This window comes from Chaetomium strumarium (assembly GCF_033439665.1).
Source record: "Chaetomium strumarium strain CBS 333.67 chromosome Unknown B0T15scaffold_8, whole genome shotgun sequence".
Lineage (NCBI taxonomy): Eukaryota > Fungi > Ascomycota > Sordariomycetes > Sordariales > Chaetomiaceae > Chaetomium > Chaetomium strumarium.
In genome coordinates this window covers 1,052,811-1,075,479 of record NW_026944436.1, presented here as the reverse complement: position 1 = coordinate 1,075,479, position 22,669 = coordinate 1,052,811, and the positions used below count along the sequence as shown (strand labels likewise).

Here is a 22,669-nt window from a genome sequence, read left to right as displayed (position 1 = left end):
GGCTGGAGATTTAGGGTTCTGGCGAGGGCTCGGACTCGAGATCTACAACGAAGAGATCAGTCCAATATCTGGTTAATCTTCCGGGCTACAAAGACCATACGGAGAAGGCAAGGCAGGCCGGTATCCCTAATCCGGCCAAGACTGCCAATGACCTAACCGATCTCGAGCAACGGCTGCTGTTTGAATATCCTGCGGCGTCTATATGCTTACCTACTATTACGAGGGGCCTTAGCCTGGCGGAGGTTAAAGAGAAAGTGAATGGTCTTATAGATTGGTTTGCGTCGATGGCAACGCCAAGCAACCGTTACCGGGAGGCGGGAAGCTTCAACCGTAGCAAGGGGTACGGCGAGCGAGCCGGTCTTTTTCCGGTTTAGAGATACTTAGATCGGCTTAGCTACTATAACTCAAAGCGCGCCATCTCCGTTTTCTCCAGCCCCCTATCAGTTAAGAATACTCTATTATAGTATAGGCGGCTCCAAAGTATTCCGCCGTATTGCCAGCCAGTATAGTGCATTAGGGTAGCACCGTGGCCAGCTACCTCTGCACGCTTATTTACTGTCTTGTTATCCTTGACGCCCGTCCTGGTTTGGAAACTCCTTTCTGCATCGATGCGTCAAGCCAACTACTACCCCTTGCGCCTCTTATCTTTGTCGCAAGAGACCTTGGCTGTTGCTTTCGCGACCTAGTTGATGAAGAAGGCGCCCGATCTTGTGAGGTCTTCCGGGGAGATCGTTGACAGGCACCGCTGGTCGGATGAAGATATGCAGCAGCAGTCCCAGAAGGGTTTTTACCAGCCGCAATTCGAGCGCTCCGCCGAAGCTGGACGACAGCCCCGAGCCCGTTCTGGAGGTCCACAATGGCATCTAAGCAGCGCAGTCCTTCGCATCGGTACCGGTGCCCTTTTCAGGCACCGGCGGGATCACCCTAGATTAAGACTGCTGTCTAGATTGTGGTAGAGCTTCCTGAGAAATCTCGCTGATCTGCACTGCGCCATGGGAAGCGGAGTGTGTTGGGGCTGAAAAGGCTTGCTCCCTTCGAAATAAGCTGAATAGAACTGCCCGAATGCAAATTGAGAACGTTAGACGTGGTTCAATTAACCAAGTTCTGTTCGTACACCTGCAGCCAGCTGCCATCTCAGCCATTACAAATTGATCTTTACCTAATCTATACTTGGTTTGGGGCGCCCACTAGACGCACACATGGGCTCCCAATAGACGGACACTGGTGGCGCCCACTAGATGCACGGGTCCGTCTCAATTATGTAAGCACAGTTGATTACGTAAACATAAAAAATGCATCTATCGCAGCGTTGACCACGCGCCTTCCCTGAGCCCCTGAGCCCCTGAATGCTACCACCAAACTATAGTACATCTGAATACCGCAAAGGGCATGCCCTCGAGGTTCTTGTATGGCCAACTACGTGGCACTTTGTACACTTGCTTGGAGCCCGACGGGGCCGGGCCTGGGCCTCAAATTGACTGGGCTCCCGCTTGGTACTGGACCTTGGGAGTGAGCTTTGGGCCCGAACTGGCTTAATAAGCTAACAAGGTTTAAGAAGGAGCTATAGGTTACCTTCGCGCTTCAAATGCCAGTGTAAGTGGAAATGGCTAAGAAGAAGAGCCTCGCCTTGAAGACTATCTAGTATATACAAGCATGGTAGCCCATATACTCGAGAGAAGGTGCCTATATAAGTAGGGGATAGAGGAGGGTCTATTATTACAAGCAGCTTCCGTTGCTCCTCGACCTTTCTTATTGCTTTATATAATACCTAGCCCTATACTGCTTTATAGAGTACTGTTGAAAGCTCAAGAGGAGTACGAATTTGTTGCTTTGCTTGGCGTGCTTGTAATTTAGAAAGCTGGTTCTAGAGAGCTAGTTAGATTGCTTTCTAAGCATTAAAGAGATTAAATATTGACCTCTTTAAGTAGGACTTAAGGAGGGAGTAAATCCCTTTAATGTATAAGGTAGCTATATTGCTAAAATAAGCTGACTAGTCGACCTAAGTACGAACAAGCTTCTCTTTGAATAGAATAAGCTACGTTGCTTTAATATACCTAATCTCTTTAAGATACTAGGGAAGGTATTTTTATTATATTTTAGCAAGGCGTTTAGTATAGTCTTCCTCGGTCAGTAAGCTAATAATCGAATACCAGAAGTTATAGAATTCCTTCTATTACTTAGCCTTCTAGAATACTGGTTAATATCGTATAAGGACTGCCTTGTTTATATGCTGTCACGAGGGCCGTCGTTCAAGGCCAGGGTCAAGCCTCTGGTGGTAAACTGACTGCATTGCAAGAATATTGAACTTGCAGGAGGAAAGGAATCCTTGAAGACTGCAAGGTGCGAAGAAGTCTAAATACAGGATGTGGAGCATGTGCCCAGATGTAGATGGTGGGGCACCAACCAGGTTGACCAATCAATGGCCTGTGCCATGGTACGGTGGGTTCCACCGTCACATATGCCAAAGATAGAGGAGTATTATAGCAGATGGGAAGAGAGCTAAAGCTATATTTATAACTGTAAGATAGCAGTCTATAAGAATAATAAATAGGAGAGAGATATTGCATTGCTCGTAGAGTGACTTTAGCCGCTCAAGTGCCCAAGTATAGTCTTCCTCTACCTTGCTACTTAAGAATATAAACACGATATAAAACAACCGCTAAGCTATATCAATAACAATTATATCTAGGAGAGGCATACTATACTTGTTCGTCTTATATATATAATCGAGGAGGAGAAGCTCAGGGTAAGCCTAGAGGTAGGCAAGCGAGTTAGGGTAAGCAAAAAGAACAGCTATAACCCGGCCATCTGGTATAAACTGGATTCGGCTCCAAAAGCCCTCTTTATCAAGCCGATTAGCTAGAGTATAAATTGGGCTCTGACCTTCATATATATCTCGACGTATATCTGCAATCCGGTTATAGATATCTTACTGTATAGCAAGTAAGCTACTCTGCTATATGATAGTCTGAATCTCCTTTAATGTAACGCCGGCATTCGAAAGACTTACAAGCTATAAAGTGCCTCTAGAGAGCTGTTGATAAATTAGGTGCGCAACTGGGTATTGACTTGGTTCGTAGTTATAGACTGAGAATCGAGGATCGGAACAGTGCTTGAGTACCCAACTACCGTCAGACGACTCTTTAGCTAGAACCGAGAATGGGCAGCTTGTTACTCGACTAGTCGTTCTTCTCTGGCGGTTGTTTAATGCCTTGGGTGGTCGGCGGCTCCGATCGCAAGCGAAGGTAATGGTAGCTCTTCCACTTTTTTCGGCTGTCGATCTTCCTATTGTGAAGGCATATCCTCTTGTGATAGCCCACAAATTGATTGCTTCAAACAAGGCTGTTCGGGAGCTGTATATATTCTCGGGAGGGAGGCAGTCGTGTGCGAAGAGAGTGGCCATGGCAATGTTGGTGGTGGTGGTGGTGGTGGTGGTGGTGGTAGTGTTGCTAGTGGTGGCATTCAGGGGCTCAGAGGCTCAGGGAAGGCGCGGGGTCAACGCTGCGATAGATGCATTTTTTATGTTTACGTAATCAACTGTGCTTACATAATTGAGACGGACCCGTGCATCTAGTGGGCGCCACCAGTGTCCGTCTATTGGGAGCCCATGTGTGCGTCTAGTGGGCGCCTTGGTTTGGTCCCGTGGTGGGGTCTTGGCGGTAAGCCTCAGAGAGCAAACATCTCTTCATGCCAGTGGAACGCGAGGAACGCTCTTTTCCCGCTTCCGAGCTCTGCGGACGCCTACCGCCCACCGCTTTATTACTCTCCCTCTAATACGGCAATCATTACTCCTTGATGGTCATACCACTCCGACAGCAACCGTTGCGTATATAAAAGCCATCTTCAATCGCTTTTGGCCCCTCCCATATACCAAAATGGTGCCCAACCAAGATATGAACAAGCACCGTGAGCCAGGCTGCACTGCGGTTACTCCAAATAAGAAATACTACAAGGTGGGCAATTCGTTCATCAACGTTATGTTAGTCCATGCCCTGAAGCGTAAAACGCCGGAAGAACGGGTTTCAAGCGTTACATACGAGCTGCAAGTAAGGCACTCATCTTGTGATTGAGTCGATGATACATTTGTACCGCAACCGCCAGGACATTTCATGACTTCGCTCGGCATGATTGCTGTTCTTGCTATGGTCTTGACATTCGACCGGAACTCAGCCTTCTTCTAGATGAGAGAGCCCAACGGGTAGATACACCTTGTAGTATGATATGCTGCTCCAAGTAGATTGCTTGGTTTGGGACTTGGGGTTGGAAAGCTTGAAAAAGATAAAACGGAGGGCAAACTGAGCGAGTCGACAGAATGTTCTTGTACTTTTCAAGTCGTCTGGATCACCCCTATTCAGTTCGCTTTAAGGGCAATCCATAGAAGAAAGGCAACTTTGCTGCCTTCTTCTCAGGCATATCAATCGTCATTGGCAGGATCCCAGCTGGTGCAGCTTTATCGGCAACTTGTAAGACAGCGCCATTCTGTGCGAGGCTGGAGGGATAGGCAGCAGGAGTTGGGCAGCTCTTTTTCAACGCCAGTGGTGGCTACATGCAGGTTGATGGCTTGTAAAATATGCAGATTTGGCTGGCCGTGTGCGGGGCTGGTTGTCTGAATGGGTAGTTGAACACAGCGTGTATTGTGGACCTGGCATGGTGCCGCTTCCGAGACGAGCTGGTGAAACGATAGTACAAACATAGGTGGCACGAGGACGAGGGTTGGGATGCGGATATCGAGTATTGGGAGCAAGTAAGTACAGCCCACATCCAACGCGGCGAACTCTGGATGGCCGAGACCCCGTCGCTCATGGTCGACTACCGCGCATACGATGAGCCACTGGGTGAAAGACATGTCGCCACCGCGATTGTCGAAAGCCAGGTGTGTGACCAAGGATGTTTTAGCGGCACACCATCAGCACGCGCGGCATCATCCCGCAGGGAAACCGGCCCGGCCCGCACACAGGCCAACCTCGCTCGCCCGGAGACACGTCCGACTGGGATGGTACTGGCAGGCATAATGACGAGGAGGGACAGGAGGAGGTTCATGGCGGTGGTGGTGCTGGTGTACCGCAAGTAACCCCGCCGCGATTGGGGCGGTGATGGTAATCATCAATGCGTATACAAGAGATGACGGGCCTGTAGGGCGAATGGGCGGTTGTTGCATCGAGTCCTTCGAGGAATTTGGGAGACTTTGGCGGATCGGCCGGGACTTGTTTGGGTCTTTGCTTTGGGTACGTCGACATAAAATGGCATCAGCAGAGGAAACAATGTATTGACAGATACATCATATATTTTTAGAGTCTTACTTTTAGCTTGTGCTATCAAATCTCTCACATTAATACTAGTCGCCAGGTTTGAAGTTGTAAACATCCTGATTTACCGAATCATGGACGGGAGTTTGAGCTGGAGGAACGAAGGACAGTATCGTGTCAAGCTCCGGGTATTCTTGGTCAGGCAGGGTCGGATACCTCCGACCAAGACGTAGTCGGGCAACATAGCGCTTCAGACGAAGTATGCTGCCTCACTTACCTCCCTATGTCACCACTGCTCTTCGCCATCTCGTCCTCCTCCTTGTTCCTCTCCTCCCTTTGCGCCGCTTTACCGTTCTTCCCCTCCTGCTCCTGCTCCTCTTCCTCGACCTGCTTAGCGGCGGCAATCACAGCACGGTGCGCCTCCTCGTCCTCCTGCAACCCACCCGACGCACTGTCCTCCCCGGCTTTCTTAGTAGAAGGCTTATACCATGGTCCGTGCAGCGCCCCGACGCCGGCGCCCACTAGCGCGCCGGGAATGGCAACAACGCCGCTGAGAAGCACGCCCACGAGGTTGCCGAGCCCCATGCCTATGGCGCTCGAGGCTCCGATTCCCGCCGCGGCGCCTTGCCCCCACCCGCTCGCCATCAGCCGGGCTTTCTTGCTCTGCCCGTGGGCCTCAACCTCCTTGTCGTAGGCGGCCTGAAACAGCCGCTCCCGCTCGGCGGGGTCCTTGACAGCTGCAGCCCGTGCCTTAAGAGTGTCCGCCGCATCCTGCAGGTGCTTGGCCGCCTTGGCCGCCTCGGCGGCTTTGGCGATTTCTTCCGGTGGAATGGAGGCGGTTGACGACATTGTCCCTTTGCTACCTCCGTAGGTGTGTGGTAAGGTGAATGGCGTTCTTTTGTGTGGCGGTCTCCGGGTGTTTGCTGTTGGAGAAATGAGACAGCTTTTGCTGGGACGTATACAAGCACCGAGGCCGAGTGAGTATGTCGGGCGCCCTTCTAGGGTAAGGACTATTGGTGTCTGAAAGATAGGAGAATAAACCACCAGGATGACGTAATTCCTCTACATACAATCAAGTAGGTAGTGAACTTCCAGTTAGTACCGGTAACCCTGCCGGTAATAAGTGGGACAAACAATGGTCAAAGTTTGTAGTCAGGAAGGGAGGGTTAGGAAGGACTACGAAAGAAGGGGAAGGTGCAGAATATGGAAGATATGAGCTGGAAGACAGGAATTTGAAATGTGGCGTGTCGTCATCGGTGATGCGGCAAGAGAACTCTGACCCGGACCAGGGCCAACTTCCAAGAACCGCAGCCATCCAGCTCATCCTAGCTGTCGAGGGGTCAACCATCGGTTCTGTCTCTGGAGGTTTCATTGAGCAGGTGCTCCATTATAACATCCAAATGCTTCTCTTAGTTCGCTCCGAATAGCACACTACATTTGTCACCTCCGTTCAGGGCCTTCAGTGCCCCAACACTCCGCTCGTCATCTGTCTTAGCTGCCACCATTGTCGGCACCGAGAAGAAATTCAGCGCCTCTGTTGCATTTAGGATCCCTAGCGCCGAATTTCCGCGCCCCGTAAAGGGGAACACATCCGGACCCCGCTGATCGGGCGCATTGATGTTGATGCGCCCGACATGGTAAGCCAGTGCGTCGACCAGGCGGCCGAGGAGCGCCTCGTCGTACCCGAACAGCGCGCATTGCAGGCCGTACTCGCTCTGCGATACCCAGTCGATGGGCTCCTGCAGGTCCGAGTAGATTGCGACAGGCGTGACGGGGCCGAACTGCTCCTCGCTCCAAACCTTCATGTGCTTGTTGACCGGCGCTAGGATCGACAGCGTGCAGAGCGTGCGGTAGCATCGGCCGCCGGTCCGGTTGACGATATGCGCGCCCTTCGCGAGGGCGTCAGTGATGAGTTCCCGGATGTAGCCGGGCTTGGTGTCCTCGCAAAGCGGCGTGATCTTGACGCTCTCGTCCCACGGCATGCCGGGCACGAGGCTGTCGATCTTGTTTGCCAGCTGAGAGATGAACGCCTCGGCCTGCGACTGGTGGACCCAGATCATCTTGATGGCGGTGCAGCGCTGCCCGTTGAACGACGTCATGCCTGACACGCAGCTGTCCACAGCGACGGAGACATCGGCGTCGGGAAGGAGGATGGCGGCGTCTTTGGCTTCTCCCTCATACATAACGCGCAGCCGGTGCGGGTTAGGCGCACCCTTCAGGAGACCTTTTGCGCTGGATGCTGTACCAATAAAGGCCACGGCGTCTATGCGGCCAGTGCCAACAAGTGCTCCCATGATCTCGCGTCCCGAACCCGTGAGGACCTGGATCGTGCCGCGGGGAAAATGCTTCGCGAAGAGTTCGAGAGTAGGGAAGTGCGGCGTGGCGCCATTCCGCGGAGCCCGTACAATCACGGAGTTCCCCATCAGCAGCGCCGGGATAAACGTCGTGTATGCCTCATTCAGGGGGTAGTTGAATGGCGACGAGGCGAGGACGACACCGACGGGCAAGTGGCGGATCTGACAGACGATGCCCTTTTCCTCCTGCCACCGCGACTCCGACTCGACGAGTGCCTTGGCCTCGTTGATCGCGGTGCGAATGTACGTCACCGTCCGCGTGACCTCGGAGCGGGCGTCCTTCGCCGTTTTGCCAATCTCCCACATCAGGAGTTCGGCAATATCGTCTGTCTTTCTCTCCAAGTCGGCGGCAAAGCTTTCCATGCGCTTGCATCGCTCATCCATTGACATCTTGGCCCAGACGCCCCGCCCGTACATGTACGCACGCTCTGCAGCTTCCAATGCCTGCATGGCCTGTTGCTCCGAGGCCATCTCGAACCGGCCGATGACGATGTGCTCATCGGGATGGTCCTGGGTGACGAACGGCGACTGCACATTAGTTGGTTTCTGACTGCTCTTGACGACTTCGCCGTCGATGAGCAATAAGCATTCTTGCGGCTTCGGGACCTTCGGGATATCCTCTTTGGTTCGAGGGAATTTGGCTTTGAGCTCTTGACATTCCCAGTCTAGCTTGTCGCCCACTGGTGAAACGAGGTCGATGCCCAAGGTCATATTGGATGAAGAATTAGTATTAGGAGACACCCGAGTTCTGAGCAAGCTTCACGCCGACGATGGTTGATTCGTCCCGAGCGTTGACTTTATGTTTATCAGGAACTTGCAGTAATAGTCAAGTAACGTCATATTGTTGCTATCAATGGAGGGTACGTCATAGAGGGGTGCAATGCGAATTGTAGATCCCGACAACCCCGACAACGAGCCACCTCCATTTATTATGTACACCCCTCTGACGCATAACTTGCAAGTTAGCGCGATGAAACCATTCCCAACAAGCCCAGAACTCATGGAGACGTGGTACTCTTCGCGACATTTTAAAGTCGCCACGAGAATTCACGGGATCATGACCTGCAGGATCAAGTTCCATTCCATCGCGGACACCAACGGCCCTGACAATGTAACTATAGGAAGGTACTAAATAATGATTGATTGGGCTACTTCTTCATCCAAGGCGCATTCTTCAACGCCTTCGCCTGTATCGAGAAAACAGGTTCTACGATCTTCACCAGCTTTGGCCCGAACTCTTGCAACACTGCCCTGACCTTCTCATCCGCGTGTTCTCCACTCTGTCCTACCTCGGACTCCTCATCGCCTGACCCATCTTCACCAGTACCGCCTAGCCCAAAAGTCGCCGTGGTCCATATCTCCTTCCATCGTCGCACCGACTCCAGCGCGGCATCAAGCTCTGGCCCCACGCCCTTGGCTATCAGGTAAAACGACGAGCGCAACGCGTGTGGTTTCTGCGGCTTGAACAACTCCACGCTGTCGCTGAAAGTAGCGAATGTGTACATCAGGGACACGGACCGCCATACGTCGGCTTTGTGCAGCAGGATGACCATCGTCCCACCCTCGCGGATCCGCTGGAGAGCGAGGACGAGCTGGGCCGTCAGGAGGCGGGAGGCTTCGCGTTTCTCCCGGTCTGCATCAGGCGAGTGAGTATATATGCCAGTGGACTTCGGGAAGTATGAGAAGTGTGGTTTGTCGGGCAGGAGAAGGAGAAGGTCCAAGACCACTTACACTCGAGGCGCTCATGCGTGCGAAGGACCTGGCCGTCGCAAAACACAAGGTCGAACTTCTGCTCTAAAAACGGCCTGTCAAACGAGAAGGACGTAGCTTCAGGATGCGAGGCCGGGATGTTTGATGCAGACGTGCCCATCTCGCCAGCTAGGAGCGTGATGTCGCGGAAGGAGACGTAGACCTGAGCGTCGGAATCCGTCGTGGACGCTTCGCGGAGGAGCATCTCGTGGCCACCCTGGGACGGGGGAAGACTGATGCCGCGGACGAGCGCGGATGGGTTGCGATAGAGGGCGGCTGCCGAGAAACCTCCGGGGGCCATGCAGAGATCCAGGATGGCGGGCTGCGAGTTGCCGCCACCCTGGATGGTCAGGGCCGACGTCGCTCTGTCCAGCTCAAGGCCAATGGCGCGCATCATCTTGAAGAATACCACCTTCCCTTTGTCGTCGGCGTTGTCGGCCCGCTGGCGTTGCTGCTGGAAATGGGTATCCCCTGCCTCATTTTGCCAGCCCTGATCGTTTTTCTATCAGTCAGCAACGGAATATAGAGGATAGGGTTCTGGTGTGAAGAAGAGCTGGTCAGTGCTTGCCTGTCTCCGGAGCTCACAAAGCTCGCGGTAGATCGGGAGGTGTTCCAGGAGATATCCATTGACGAGCGTATTGGGTTGCAGTCTTTGGGTCGCGTTGGCATCACCCGATCTAGATGTGGGTTTGCTCTCCGAGATTTCGGCCATGCCGTCTGAATGCTCACTTCTGAATACTGCCATCCGAGTAGGTACTATTCGCTGAGATGGGCAAGAGAGGCTGGGCGCGTTGCAAGATGGAGCCTGGCTTAGTACCACAGTACCACTCGCTGCGATAAATAACGAAGAGAGCGGTATTGGAGACAGCTGGTTTACAACCTGGAGGACTTGTGGATAATAAAGAAATGTCGTCCTGGGAATGCCATTGATGTCCCTGTTTGTAGAATCATGTTTGTATCCATCTGATTTGGTCCCCTCCAGCTGCAGTAGGCCGCAGAAGTTGCCAATCGGCGTTCAGCATCCAACCGTGGAGGTAATTGGACTGCTGCCTACCGTAGGTGGTTTCCGAAGCCAACAGCGTGGGGGCTAACTGTTGTGTAACAGTTAAGCGGACCATGTGCAGCCTTTAACCTTTTCGACTTGACCTCTCCAACTTGCCGTTCTTTGTTCTCTCTGATTGAGCCGACTGCATCCCATAATCGTGTATTCATCATTGAACCTTGTTGTCTATCGCACGCACACCCATACACACACACATACTATTGAGTCTCACTGTGAGGTGTGGTCTGTGCGCCACACACCTCTTTATGGCCATACAGCCCTGTGCCCGCATGCCACACTTTTCCCTCTTACACTTCAGTTTTTCGTACGGTAGCAACACCAACAAGAGTTGACCACCACTGCATTGCTCTCATACATACACACACAAAAAAAATACAATCACTTCTTATTCCAGCCGCGAACCTGTCACCCTTGAGCCAGCGCAGACCCAAAAGACCACAATGTAAGCACAACTGGGCGCTCTCGACGCTGACCGTTTTCACTAACCAAAATATCTCCCACTAAAAGGGCTGCCGCGTTGAATTCTACGCCTTACGAAGAAGGGAAGTCGCTGGAACTCCCAAGTGTGCGAAAGCTATTCCCACGATCTGCCGTCCCGACTTACCGCCACCCTCAACAAAGTGCTCTCGATGACCATGTCCGTTGTACTGGCAGTCACCCTCCAAACCGGTCACGGCCCGTCTATCCACTGTGTGCTTAAGCTTTACGACCGTCGGTTTGGCTCATGTCTACGTGATATTCACTGGAAAAAGATCGTGTTACGCACCCGGGAAAATGAGGCGGCGTTTGAGGACTTTGTCAGGTGGGGATGATGCCTAGGTTTCTCCGCTATCTCAAGAGGAGAAACGAGACCTAGGACTATCCCGTTACAGCTCGGGGGTTTCTTGACGAGGGCAACCACACCGACGGCCTTGCCAAGTACGAGGCGACGCTATGGCAAGACTGCATCGAGTACTTTGAGTGCGAGACCAAGGCCTATAACCGCCTAGCGGACTGCCAGGGCAGGTTAGTTCCGCGTATGCTTGCCCATGTGAGCTTGTCGAGCTTATCGACCACCCAGCTAGCTACCATGCCGCCGGAAGCAGCACCCTATTATGAAGTCAAGGGTATCTTCCTGGAACGCATCGACGGATTCTGCCTAGAAGACCTGATGATCGCTTCCCCCTTACCAAGGAACCTTAGGACATGGCAACAGCTCATCCAGACGGCCGCTGATGCAGCGCACGAGATCAACAGACGCGGCATCATCATGGACGACTGTGCACCGCGCAACGTGGTCGTGGACAAGCAGTCGCATACACCGCGCATCGTCGACTTAGCACAGTGCCGCTTCTGAGATGAGATGGTCGAGCACTGGTACAAGCGGGAGTGGCACGAAGACGAGGGCTGGGATCCGGATGTCGAATACTGGGAGCAGGCGAATGATACGCATAACCCTGGGGCGATCGGGGCGGTGATGGTGAATATCGTAGAAAAGAAGACGGGTGTGAAGCTCTCTATCAGGTACCCCGATGGCCATCATTGCCGGGATTAGGCAGAGGAAAGCAGAGGTAGCTGTACCTCGAAATGATGGGGGCTAGGACAACCTGGCCCGGAACCATGCATGACCCGGAACCCTCCTCATGACGTGGGATCAATAGTATAGACGGGAAGAAAGATGAATCGACTTTATATGCTTATATTCGTGCCGTAGAGGAGATTCCGGGGCTAGCCTGACTTGGCCGATGGCCGACTTGGCCGCAGATGCGGAGTCGGAGCCTCGGAGTTAACAGCGGGGTCCGAGCTCAGTAAACTTGTACTTCGTATGGCTTAGCTTATCCGTAGCTGCTTATTAGCAATCTTTAACATCGTTCTCGAAGCCATTGCATTTGAGCGAAGACTACCACGAAAGTGCTGATCCGGCTGAGATTGTGATTAGCGGAATGAGATTCCATTTCGTAGACACCAAGCATACTGACGACGCGGTCGTCAGGAGGCAGATTCGGAGTCATGTTGCCAAGGGCCGCAATGCCGGGAAGAAGCTGAACCGACCCTCCAGGACGAACTATCAGCGTGGAACAGGGTCGAGTACGGAGTCTGTCCAGGGAGATGGCAGTGCGAGACTGCCGATTCTTACGCTGGTACCGCTTTCGTTTCTACCCACGCACTGGAAGAAAGTGCAGAAGCCTGGGTCCGAGGGCCTTGCGCTTATCCAGAGAGGTGAGCATACTTACTCCTCGGGATCTTGTGTTATTGCCGCTGACGGAAGGCTCCAACAGCGATCCTTTTTATTAGCGGCCTACGTTCTTTCCCAGTGCTAGATGCCGCACTGGACTACCGGGAGGAACTCGGCTACTTGTGGGTTCAGCCCATGTTTCTCGATGAAGCTTGTACGTCCCCGCCGGCTGGGTTCCTCGGTCCCAAAAGCATTAACCCGGCGACAGACTTCCACGGAGCAATGGCACTATTTATTGCCGGGCTTGACTCTCCCACCGACGAAGAAAAGGTTACCGCACAAGCCCGACATATATGCTGGGCTCTCCGAATGGTCAATGCCCGGCTCTCCGGACCAAACGCAGCCGCTGAGGAGAATATCACCGTAATCCTGACGCTGGGCATGTATGAGCGGTACGACGGGAACTACCGGCATGGTCTCGTGCACCTCGACGGACTACGACGCATCGTGGAGATGCGCGGTGGCGTCGCCGAGCTCGCGAGGACTTCGCCTTTGCTGACAGTGGGAATGTTCAGGTAACGGTTGTTCTTGGATCCAAACAAAACTCATCTTTCTAACATAGGCCATCCAGAGCCGACCTCGAGTACTCCCTCTACCTCGATATGCCCACTCGCTTCGCAGTTCAAGACGTCGAACGGGTCATTGCAGGCAACGGCATCGTTTTGTCACTCCCAGACGACCTCTCGACACTTTCTGAAAGCCTAGTACCGTCTTCTCTCGTGGTATACCCTGCTCTGGTCGCCTTGCTCCGACAAGCAACCCATATCTCTCGCTTGCTAAACGGCGCTTCTCGAGGGACCCACCAAAAGCTGAACAGCCTTCAAGTACACGGCACATTCGTCCTGCTCGGGTACCGGCTGCAGGCGCTGTTGCCACTGCTCCGAGCACGAAACCGGTGGAACACGGCGCAACTCCTGCCTGCGACTCTCACCACTGGTTACTGCACGGACGGGCCGGCGGCGGCGGAGGAAGCGATATATCTCGGTCTCACGGCGTTCATCGTCAGCGTTCTAAGAGGAGGCGGGTGCGGGAAGATGAACAGCGGGCCTTTGAGCTGGGTTTGTGATGCGGCTCGCTCTGTGGGCAGAATGAGTATTATGCGTAATAGCTGGGAGTGGGAATCGGTGTTGTGGATGACTTTTGTTGGCGTTGCTGCCCTGGTGTACCACGAAAGTGACATCGAAGAGTGGGCTGTTACGAAGGCGGCAGAATGTGTGGCGGCTCTGGGCCTGGTGGCTTGGGAGGATGCGGTGAATGTGTTGGGAAGGTGGCCGTGGATTGACGCGTTGCACGGGAAGAGGGGGCTGGGTTTGTGGGAGAGGTGTAGCGCATTGAGTTTACATTCGGTCCCGGTGGTCTGATAGTAGTGTCCATCTGAGATGCCGATTACTGTTGGAGTACTTGTACCAGACATGCCTTTCTACTGTGAGAAACTTAAACAGCACACTCTAGCATCTTGGCTACACAGCCGAGATCAGCAGCCTCCAGCTCCTTTGCAATGACATCCCAAGTTCGCTTCTGCATATCCTCGTTTTTCGCCCAGCCGGGCATGACGGTATCCCTGTTACCGCTCAGGTCAGCCCGGTCCAAAGGACCAAATACAGAATGAGCAATAGTACTCACTCAGCAATCTCACAAGAGTCAAGATACTTCCCGTGAGTCTCGATGCCTCCGACAACCCCGTGCAACAGTGTCCGGCTGCCGTCCTCAGACGAGCGACCATATAGGATGTGGAGCTGGCGAAGATTGTCCATGACATCGGGTGGTGCATCCCGGCCAAGGTTAGTCACACAGAGGCCGGGACAGACGGTGTTGATAATAACACCCGTCTTCTCGACTGGCAACAACTGGGCGAGGTGGTGAACGACAAGGTTCTCGACCAGCTTCGTAAGCGAGTACCTGAGTATAACGTCTCCATTAGCCGATAGACCCGATGTTGGGAAGAGAAAAGGGGTCACTCACGTCTGCATAAAATGCAAACCTTCATCATCCATACCTGTCAATGGGTCCTTGGTGATCTTCTCCCACTGATCCTTCACCGTGAACCCCATGCTACTCGTTACGATAGTCAAGCGCGACTGGTTTCCAGATGTCTTCCCTTTCCTGCTCATGACCGGCAGCAGCAACACGGCCAACAAGAACGTGCTCAGGACATTGACGGTAACCTGCACAGTGTGGCCCTCAGCCATCTCGCGACGCGCCTGTGCAAGGCCCGCATTCTCAAGGAGCCCGTCGATTCTCTCCAACTCGGCCTCGGCCCGCTTGGCGAACGCTTTGACGCTATCGTAGCTGCACAGGTCGAGTGGCCAGACTTCGACGACGTTCTTGCCCACCGTCCCCGCAGCCGTGTCAATCTCTTGCTTGGCGGCCTGGCCAGTGGTCGTGTTGCGGACGGCCAGGATGACCTTGGAGGCGCCGAGCAAAGCGAGATGCTTGGCTGCCTCGAAGCCCAGGCCGGTGTTAGCGCCGGTCACGATGTATGTGCGGCCCTCGGTGTTTTCGCCCGTGGCGAGGAGAGGTAGGTTACGCTTTTGAGCGGCCAGCGCGTTGTCCGATGACATGATGTTTGGTTGGAGGGTGACGAGGTGACTGAATAGTAAGTGTGTTGGTTTGGGGAGGCGGTAAGGCAAGGAGTGTGCTGCCCGCGTGTCTGCTGCACTGGTCTGCTTGCTGTGATAATAAGAATCCAGTGCTGACCCGGGGCGACGATGCCCATCTTTATACATGATCTTCCCGTTCCCCCGTCCCTCGGGATTCCCGTCTTTCCAACACAGCTTGCGCCAGTCGCTCGAATTGATCTCCACACCCTGCCTAATACATGAAAGCCAACTTAGGTATGTTTATGGAAGCCCATCCACCGAGATTTCGTGCCCTCATCCCCTTGCCCCTATCATCTCGTCGGCGGAGATGGCTTCTGTGGATGGCTTATTTGTCCCAGCCAATGGGAGAGTGATCTCCCAAAAAGGGAATTGTGATGCCGCTTGGATCATCACACACCTCCTGAGCCCAGGCCTTCCAGCCTCACAGTTTTGGTACCGCTCAGGTTGTTGCTGACCAAGCAAAATGAGGCTGGACACTCTTGCGATCACAAGTTCCATTACGAACACACCGTCAGCTGCACCAAGTGACCAACCAGAGAGTACTTCCCTATTCCGGTAAAAGTGGAGTTACACTAGTCCCATTTAATCAAGAACGAGTGACTTGGGCCCCTTGTGGGGGCATCTCGAGAGCCAAGACCTTCGCCTCGTTCCAGATTCTACTCCCTCCGTTCGGCGTCCCTGCCTCGATCAGAGAGATGTGGCTATCGGACGACGTTCAGTACCTTAGTGCCTACTGGGTGATTCTGCCATGTGCGCTTGAGTATACTAGTACGTAGCAAGTCCCCTACCCTCGGTAGTCCACTATAGCGAGCTTGCCGCTGGTGAGCTCAAAGCAAGAATGACAGACACGGCAACGAGCTCATCGGGTTGTTCAACTCGAACCGGCAGGCGATCTGACCCCACTGTGGCCTGCGTGGCAGCAACAACCTTGGGACAAGGAATGTAGCTGTGTCATACGAGGGATGTGAGCGAGGCTTCTTATCTAAGGTACCTACAGTTCGACCTCGGGTACTGTGCTAACGGACTCGATGAGATCCCCACCCTTAAATTCATCACGATCGGTCGTCCCGACAATGTCGCTCCTCCACACATCGATAACCTTGAGGATATTGCTGCAGGCGCCCTCAATTACCTTCACCGCATCATACCCAATCGGCAATCTTGGAGGGAGCTTCCTTCCGCTAGCACACCCCTCACCGCGAATCACATCCACCATTAGCTCGACGCCCTTCTTGACGTCACCGCGTTCATTACCATCCATTACCTCCGAAACAGCAACTATCGCAGCGCGGTGTGCTGCATACGCGTCCATCGGCGGTTTGGTGGAAGCATACTGGCTTAACTTTGCAACGTCGGTGAGCGGGGTCTGGAAGTAGCCTGGTTCGAAGTCAATGGTGCGGATGTTGAATGGGGCGAGCTCGGCGGCGAGACTGTCGACAATGGCTAACAAGTGTGTGAGCTACTCGGGGCCCACGACAAGTAACAGGCAGCCGCGGTAGGATTACTCACCTCTGAGTGCTCCCTTTGCGGCGCCATACACTGACACCATACCCGGCGTCCACCAAGCGTACATGGACCCAACGAAGGCGACGGTACCGGACTGCTGTGCCCGCATATACGGCAACACGGCACGGGTGACGGAGAGTGCTCCGAAGACGTTTACATTGAACAGCTTTTTATAGTCCTCGTTACTGTGTGGACATCCATGGTTAGCTCCCTCCGTCCTCTCTCATCTCCAGGTCTATGCTGGGTAAGTAACTCGCCTTGTCTCCTCCATGGCCCCGAACACACCGTACCCGGCGTTGTTGACCAGCACATCAATCCTGCCGTGGATTTTCACCGCCCTATCAACGATTTCCTTGACGTCGTCCTCAGGCAGGGTTACGTCCAAGTCGACGATAGAAGCGCCGGTTCCTTCGAGGTGTTTGAGCTTTGTGGCAGCGTTGCGGCCTGTCGCGATGACTTTGTCTCCACGGGCAAGGGCGGAGTGGACGAACTGGGCACCAAATCCGGAGGAGCAGCCGGTAATGAGCCACACGAGAGGCGCCATCGTATGAAGCGTATGTCGTACGATCTCACAGCGAGAAAAGATAACAAGTGAATATTAAAGAGGGTGAAAGCGTAGATGAGATGTGAGGGGAGAGTGAGTGTGTAGACTGAAATTTAAATAAAGCTCTCAATTTTTTCGGACTGTATACCAGGAATGTGACCTATAACTTCGCGATCTAGCCAATGATGTCGCCGTCTGGTGGGCAATGCTGTGGATATTTCTAGACGGGGCGTCATATCATTAGGCATCTAGCGAAAAGCTGACGTGGTATCGACGCGGGGTAAGTGAAGAAACTGTTGTCTTGAAAAGGATGCGATCCACTGGGACACTAATTGCTGACTGTGCAAGCGCGTGTTTTGTCCTGTGGCCGGTAAGAGTATAGTGTGGATCTGTTGGACAGTAGTCCGTACTCCGTATGTCCAGCAAATCCACAACCTAACGTTAGGCTTGTTGTTCTAGGAGGAATGCCCCAGGCCCCCAGCTTCTGCTGGCGCCATACTAGCACGGTTAATCCACAAGGTCCTCACTCCGGACGCAAGATACTGGTGGTACTAATGAGATATCCAACATGTTCCGGACGAAGATCAGTCTCTCGACAATGGTGATAACATACCAGGTATCGAACTCGCTGCTAACCGAAAAACAGGAGCCCCCCTGGCCCCAAGGAGAGCAGGAATGTGCGCGCTCTAACGCTTCGCAAAAGTGACAATGAATATGATTGCCTCACACATTCTTGGGAGTCAAGGCCACCGTCCTATCCTTCAAGATCCTCACGCCATCGCAGCCAAAGTAGCGTCCGCCCTAACCGAAACCCTAGTGAGCGAGTCGACTTCTTTCCCGGACCAAGCAAAAACAAACCTCGAAACTCCAGCACTCATTGGCCCGGACCCAGTTCCCTAGCCCATCCACATACTCCCGAATCGCTCGGTTCACAGCCTCACTTTCTTCCGGAAACGATGGGATGTTGTTGCGCAGATCGAGGAACTCGGCCGCAAGCGCGTCATGGAGCATCCCGATCTGATTGTAGGCTTCCTGTAGTATGCAATCCAGCGTAGTCATTGTCACCGTGACAAGGTTGTGGCTTTCGTCACCGCGGGCTTGTCTGCCACCAGCTGCTCAGCAAACGCGAGAGGCTTGGGTATGTTGGCTGGGTAGCGGAGTACTAGTACTCACTCAACGTTATAAGAATAGAGGTCATTCCCGATACTAATCAGATCCGTGCACAAGTCCGTCAGACGTTGGATGGTGGGATGCTCCATGACGTGGTCGGGGATATTGAAACGGATCTCGAGAAGCGCGAAGGAAGGGAGGGTTCCGATGGTCTCGCGCCGAAGCTTGGTAAAACTGTCGATGTCGTGGACCCGGCCTTCGGTACGGTCGGAGGACTGTTGGATAACAGCTTCCGTGTAGCGGTCAAAGTACTGGATGAAGCGTCTTTGACACGGCGGGGTGACAATCTTGATGGCCTCCTGCCAGAATCTAAAGCAGAGGCTCGTCAGAGTCTTTGGCAAGCACCATCGGCATACGTATTGAAATGCGCGAAGCCATACCGCTGAGCAATCAATCCTCCAACCCATTCTCCCGGCGGTCGTGGCTTGTGCGGATGACGGAGAGCGTCCATAATGCAGCCAGCCAGGTACCGTGTCTCATGCTCGTTGGAGACGTCCGTTTTCTGATCGAAGACGAAGAAGAGGTTCATGAGATAACATCCGAGTAGGCATCCCTCTAGTACGGTGGTAAGACGAGATATGGTACAGAAACACACCGCGCGGCGATACATACCTTTGTCCAAATTTGGATATGCCAGTGATGCGAGCAAGCTGAAGTTGCAGCTGTCAAAGGCAGCTTGGTCCTCGGGACTGAACACATTGAAACCGTGGATCCAACTCTCGGACGCGGCTTTGCATTCCTCGTAGTGAGCGTTAATAGCTCTTGGCCAAGGCCACTGAGCAAGGGTGTCGGGGATATAGATGTAGTTGACGCCTTGAGCACTGTTCTTGGGCCTGTGAGATCTAGGTCCAGCGATATCCATCGTGGAAGGCCTTGATTCGAGATAGATATCGATCTGCGTTAGAGTTTGATGATACTAGGTAGTCTGACCCCCTGATACTATCCGTTCCAGGCTGGTAGTGATGACGGCTACCACGGGATACTCATGCTAAGGACGTGGATGATGTAAGAATGTCGTTCTTCATATCTGAGGGAAGGGGATCTGCAACTCGTCGAAGGCAAAGAAATGGAATATCACCCTTTCAACTAACTCATGACCGTAGGGTTACACCCCAGGGTGGCTCCTTCTAACCATTGACGCTAACAGCCGGCAACCCCGGCCACCACTACCTTAATATTGTCACATGCTCCTTCCTAGGACGCGCTAGAGAGCCAACAACTACGGAAAGAAAGACGGAAGACCCACGGTTCCCACTTGAGCCTCCGTTCCCCCCTCTCACATTGCTTCTTCAGGACAGGACATGTCTTTAGAAAACATGGTCAAATGTTCATATACTGCCCTTGGCAGGGTAACTGTGATGAATGATCCGATTGGTGAACACCGGGCTTGAGACACAGGTTCCAATGGCTATTAGGAGACTTAAAGAGCTTAAGCAATCTCAATGGCGATTAGACGGAACTCCACACCATATACGAATACGCAAGCGGAGATTCCTCACCCAGCAGCATCCATTTCCCCGCCCATGGCCGTGTCGCGTATACGGTAGCAGGTGAGGTATAGCGACGGCGGAGATGCTTGTAGTTATAAGATACCCGTGCAGAAGGCGGCTGAGGAGTCGCCGTAGTGTCTTAAGCTTCCGGTGCTTGATGCCATGTCTCCGATCAATGGGCGATGACTTCGGAGGGCGCCACGACTGGAAACAATCCACAGCATTAGGGATCTGTGAAAGGTTGTTGGACAGAATGGTATGAGAACCCAGCTTAAGAATCCCGAGTGACCGGATATTAACAAGTTTGGTCTCCATAAGCTAAGAGCCTTTCAGACACTGAAGGACTCGACTCCGGCAGCAGACAACATCCGGCATAGTCCCCTAGAGACACACCTAACATGCGAGGCCCATTCGCCTTTAGTTGTTTGGGCGGTACGAACATATGATCTTGCGACCGTGTGCGTCGCGGACGACATCCAATCTGACACTGTCACGTTGGGCGATGCAGCAGTCACAGTCCCAGTCAGAGGGCGCAGGGCAGCAAGGCGTAAACATTAGCGTGCCTGTCTATCCAAGACAGACACGAAAGCCTGGGTATCTCTCCTCCATCCATCCCGCCAGCCCCCTTCGCCATCAGCCGCCCCGCCACGCCTGCCTCCTGGCCCCTTGGCGTTGCGCCAGCCCGGCTTCACAGCCCGTTGCTGGCGCAAGAAAACGCACTGCCCACTGTCCCACTCTCGAACTCGAGAATGATGCTCTCGACGCTCGCGTACGTCCCCACACTGAGGAAGAAGACCCCAATGAGGATGATGGCGACGTTGAGCGCCGCAAGTAGGTAGCCGGCTACCGTGTGCTCCCCCACGAGCGAGACTCCTCCGTCGGCGCGCCGCATCCGGAAGTATGCGACGCCCCAGAAGATGAAGCCGAAGAAGCTGTCGAAGAGAGAGCTCATGAGAGACAGCACTGGACAAGACAGGTCAGCCGGGTCGACAGAAAGGAAGAAGGAAAAGGGTAAACATACAGGACGAGAAAAACGGGATCACCTGGGCGATGATAAACGCCAAGATCCAGGTGGCCAGCAGGATAGAGGCCCAAGTCGCCCACCCAACCAGGGTGTGCTCGTTCTTATGCCGCGAGTTCTGGAAGACGCGGAAGAACACGAACCGGGCCGAGACCGACGCATACAGCACGCCGAGGAAGATGATGGTCGGAATCATGAACGAAAACGCCACCTTCTTGAACAGCGGCTGCAGCGAGCCGAACGCGGGCGCCGTCATGTACTGGTTGCCCGTGTAGGCGTACACAACGGCGCCGACGACGCTGAAGAGCACTATCTCGGCGACGGTGCAGGCCCAGAGCGCCTTGGGGAACTCGCGGGGGTCCCTCATCTCGGCGATGAAGGACGGCAGCGTGATCTGGCCGATGAACGTGTAGCTGATGTTCAGGAACGCGCCCATGCCGTTGACGAAGGTCGTGCCGAGGACCGGCACGGCCGTGACGACCGGATCACTGCCGTCATAGCCCGCCGGGCGCGACTGCACCGCGGCGAAGACGGTCGCCAGGAGGACCGACACAAAGGTGAAGAAGGCCGACGCGGTGCCCAGCTTGGACAGCATGTCAAACGTCCGCGGCAGCGAGCAGAGCCAGCAGATCAGCGTCACCACGATGCCGAAGCTGACGGTCCGGCATCCCACGTTGTCGGCCTCGGTCATGGTGTTGAGGTACTTGGCCCCGACCAGAACGTGCAGACCCTGGATGAACTGCGCAGGGAATATCGTGTCAGCAGAAAATCAAGCTACTGTGTATAAGGTAGCGAGACAACGCTAGGGGTCACATACGGTGTTGTTCAGGATGAACATCACGGCGGTGGCCCACCACGCCCACTCCTTGTTCCAGAACAGCATCTGGCCAATGTCACAGACATCGCGGACCTCCGGGTGGCGCAGGCAGAATTCCCATAGCACCAGCGATCTGCACGAGGCGGTTAGGAATCAACAAGTCGCAAATGGAAGCGGGGAAAGGTAGGGCCTTACGTGTATAGCACGATGCCAGCAATGACAACCGTCAGAATCAATCTAGCCGAGTGTCAGCGATTCCGTACTTGCAGCTAAGAGGGAAACCTTGGCGACACCAACCCAGGAACCAGGCCGAGCACGCTGTAGGACCACGGGAAGCTCATGATGGCCAGGCAGATGTACTCGGAGAAGAGAAGCGCGGCCGTCTTCTGCCAGCTGCACGTCCGGTACTTGATGGCGTGGCCGTCTTCGAGTGCCAGCTGCTTCTCCAGGATGGCCGTGCTGTCCTGGGGCTCCTGGTCCGTGTCCGAGGCCTCGCCGAGGGACACGCTGGTGAGGACCGGCCCGATGCGTGGCCCGATGGTGACCCGCTGGCCGCCGAACCACGACGACCAATCCGTTGGCGACGGCACCTCAGACGCCCGTCGCTGCCGTTCGCCGCCGCTGGCGGTCGCATCCTTACGGTCGGCGGACGCTGGCCGGTCGAGGGAAGTTCGGTTCGACATTGTGTGACCCGTTACCGGAAATAAATCAAACGTGAGATCTCGCAAAGGGAAGAATGGGCTGGGCACAAGCTGAAAGGTCGAACGTGGGAGAGACAAAAGAGGTGGAAGATCGTCAGGGCATTTCTGGGCAGCCTGTAGGATATGTATACGGTACTTTGGGGGCAAAATCAACAGCGGAAATCAGGTCCTGCAGTATGTACAGGGTACATAC

At 54.0% G+C, this 22,669-nt stretch overlaps 11 protein-coding genes across 11 annotated transcripts; 4 read left to right on the top strand and 7 right to left on the bottom strand.

The window, feature by feature from the left end:
* Positions 1-3,741: 3,741 nt before the first annotated feature.
* On the top strand, positions 3,742-5,094 carry B0T15DRAFT_578120 (uncharacterized protein; the record flags this gene model as incomplete). The annotated part of the gene is made up of 4 exons (XM_062871087.1): positions 3,742-3,979; positions 4,410-4,463; positions 4,696-4,744; positions 4,897-5,094. Exons 1-4 carry the CDS (start codon positions 3,876-3,878, stop codon positions 5,092-5,094), a joined length of 405 nt encoding a protein of 134 aa, XP_062717666.1. The 5' UTR covers positions 3,742-3,875.
* Positions 5,095-5,499: 405 nt separating this feature from the next.
* On the bottom strand, positions 5,500-6,375 carry B0T15DRAFT_325880 (uncharacterized protein). The gene has a single exon (XM_062864117.1). The coding sequence runs from the start codon at positions 6,093-6,095 to the stop codon at positions 5,520-5,522; it is 576 nt and encodes a 191-aa protein (XP_062717665.1). The 5' UTR covers positions 6,096-6,375; the 3' UTR covers positions 5,500-5,519.
* A 280-nt stretch (positions 6,376-6,655) lies between these two features.
* Positions 6,656-8,464, bottom strand: B0T15DRAFT_578118 (aldehyde dehydrogenase; the record flags this gene model as incomplete). The annotated part of the gene is made up of 1 exon (XM_062871086.1): positions 6,656-8,464. The coding sequence occupies exon 1, from the start codon at positions 8,309-8,311 to the stop codon at positions 6,656-6,658; it is 1,656 nt and encodes a 551-aa protein (XP_062717664.1). The 5' UTR covers positions 8,312-8,464.
* Positions 8,465-8,664: 200 nt separating this feature from the next.
* Positions 8,665-10,359, bottom strand: B0T15DRAFT_442103 (uncharacterized protein). Its single transcript, XM_062865937.1, has 3 exons — positions 9,918-10,359; positions 9,332-9,839; positions 8,665-9,233 (listed from the first exon to the last, which is right to left on the bottom strand). Exons 1-3 carry the CDS (start codon positions 10,092-10,094, stop codon positions 8,749-8,751), a joined length of 1,170 nt encoding a protein of 389 aa, XP_062717663.1. The 5' UTR covers positions 10,095-10,359; the 3' UTR covers positions 8,665-8,748.
* A 688-nt stretch (positions 10,360-11,047) lies between these two features.
* On the top strand, positions 11,048-11,748 carry B0T15DRAFT_506074 (uncharacterized protein; the record flags this gene model as incomplete). The annotated part of the gene is made up of 2 exons (XM_062867549.1): positions 11,048-11,123; positions 11,285-11,748. The coding sequence occupies 2 exons, from the start codon at positions 11,048-11,050 to the stop codon at positions 11,746-11,748; spliced, it is 540 nt and encodes a 179-aa protein (XP_062717662.1).
* Positions 11,749-12,334: 586 nt separating this feature from the next.
* On the top strand, positions 12,335-13,146 carry B0T15DRAFT_404983 (uncharacterized protein; the record flags this gene model as incomplete). The annotated part of the gene is made up of 3 exons (XM_062865276.1): positions 12,335-12,611; positions 12,671-12,781; positions 12,836-13,146. 3 exons carry the CDS (start codon positions 12,335-12,337, stop codon positions 13,144-13,146), a joined length of 699 nt encoding a protein of 232 aa, XP_062717661.1.
* Positions 13,147-13,171: 25 nt separating this feature from the next.
* B0T15DRAFT_325857 (uncharacterized protein) lies at positions 13,172-14,024 on the top strand. The gene has a single exon (XM_062864116.1). The coding sequence runs from the start codon at positions 13,230-13,232 to the stop codon at positions 13,986-13,988; it is 759 nt and encodes a 252-aa protein (XP_062717660.1). The 5' UTR covers positions 13,172-13,229; the 3' UTR covers positions 13,989-14,024.
* A 37-nt stretch (positions 14,025-14,061) lies between these two features.
* On the bottom strand, positions 14,062-15,188 carry B0T15DRAFT_515118 (uncharacterized protein; the record flags this gene model as incomplete). The annotated part of the gene is made up of 3 exons (XM_062868160.1): positions 14,062-14,188; positions 14,251-14,526; positions 14,590-15,188. 3 exons carry the CDS (start codon positions 15,186-15,188, stop codon positions 14,062-14,064), a joined length of 1,002 nt encoding a protein of 333 aa, XP_062717659.1.
* Positions 15,189-15,901: 713 nt separating this feature from the next.
* B0T15DRAFT_544913 (uncharacterized protein) lies at positions 15,902-17,548 on the bottom strand. Its single transcript, XM_062870110.1, has 3 exons — positions 16,991-17,548; positions 16,737-16,918; positions 15,902-16,670 (listed from the first exon to the last, which is right to left on the bottom strand). Exons 1-3 carry the CDS (start codon positions 17,275-17,277, stop codon positions 16,219-16,221), a joined length of 921 nt encoding a protein of 306 aa, XP_062717658.1. The 5' UTR covers positions 17,278-17,548; the 3' UTR covers positions 15,902-16,218.
* A 303-nt stretch (positions 17,549-17,851) lies between these two features.
* On the bottom strand, positions 17,852-19,345 carry B0T15DRAFT_442090 (terpenoid synthase). The gene is made up of 5 exons (XM_062865935.1): positions 19,060-19,345; positions 18,828-19,002; positions 18,451-18,756; positions 18,136-18,379; positions 17,852-18,078 (listed from the first exon to the last, which is right to left on the bottom strand). Exons 1-5 carry the CDS (start codon positions 19,307-19,309, stop codon positions 18,001-18,003), a joined length of 1,053 nt encoding a protein of 350 aa, XP_062717657.1. The 5' UTR covers positions 19,310-19,345; the 3' UTR covers positions 17,852-18,000.
* A 944-nt stretch (positions 19,346-20,289) lies between these two features.
* B0T15DRAFT_325823 (amino-acid permease) lies at positions 20,290-22,660 on the bottom strand. Its single transcript, XM_062864115.1, has 5 exons — positions 22,073-22,660; positions 21,971-22,012; positions 21,776-21,908; positions 20,959-21,697; positions 20,290-20,900 (listed from the first exon to the last, which is right to left on the bottom strand). The coding sequence occupies exons 1-5, from the start codon at positions 22,456-22,458 to the stop codon at positions 20,626-20,628; spliced, it is 1,575 nt and encodes a 524-aa protein (XP_062717656.1). The 5' UTR covers positions 22,459-22,660; the 3' UTR covers positions 20,290-20,625.
* Between the last annotated feature and the right edge of the window lie 9 nt (positions 22,661-22,669).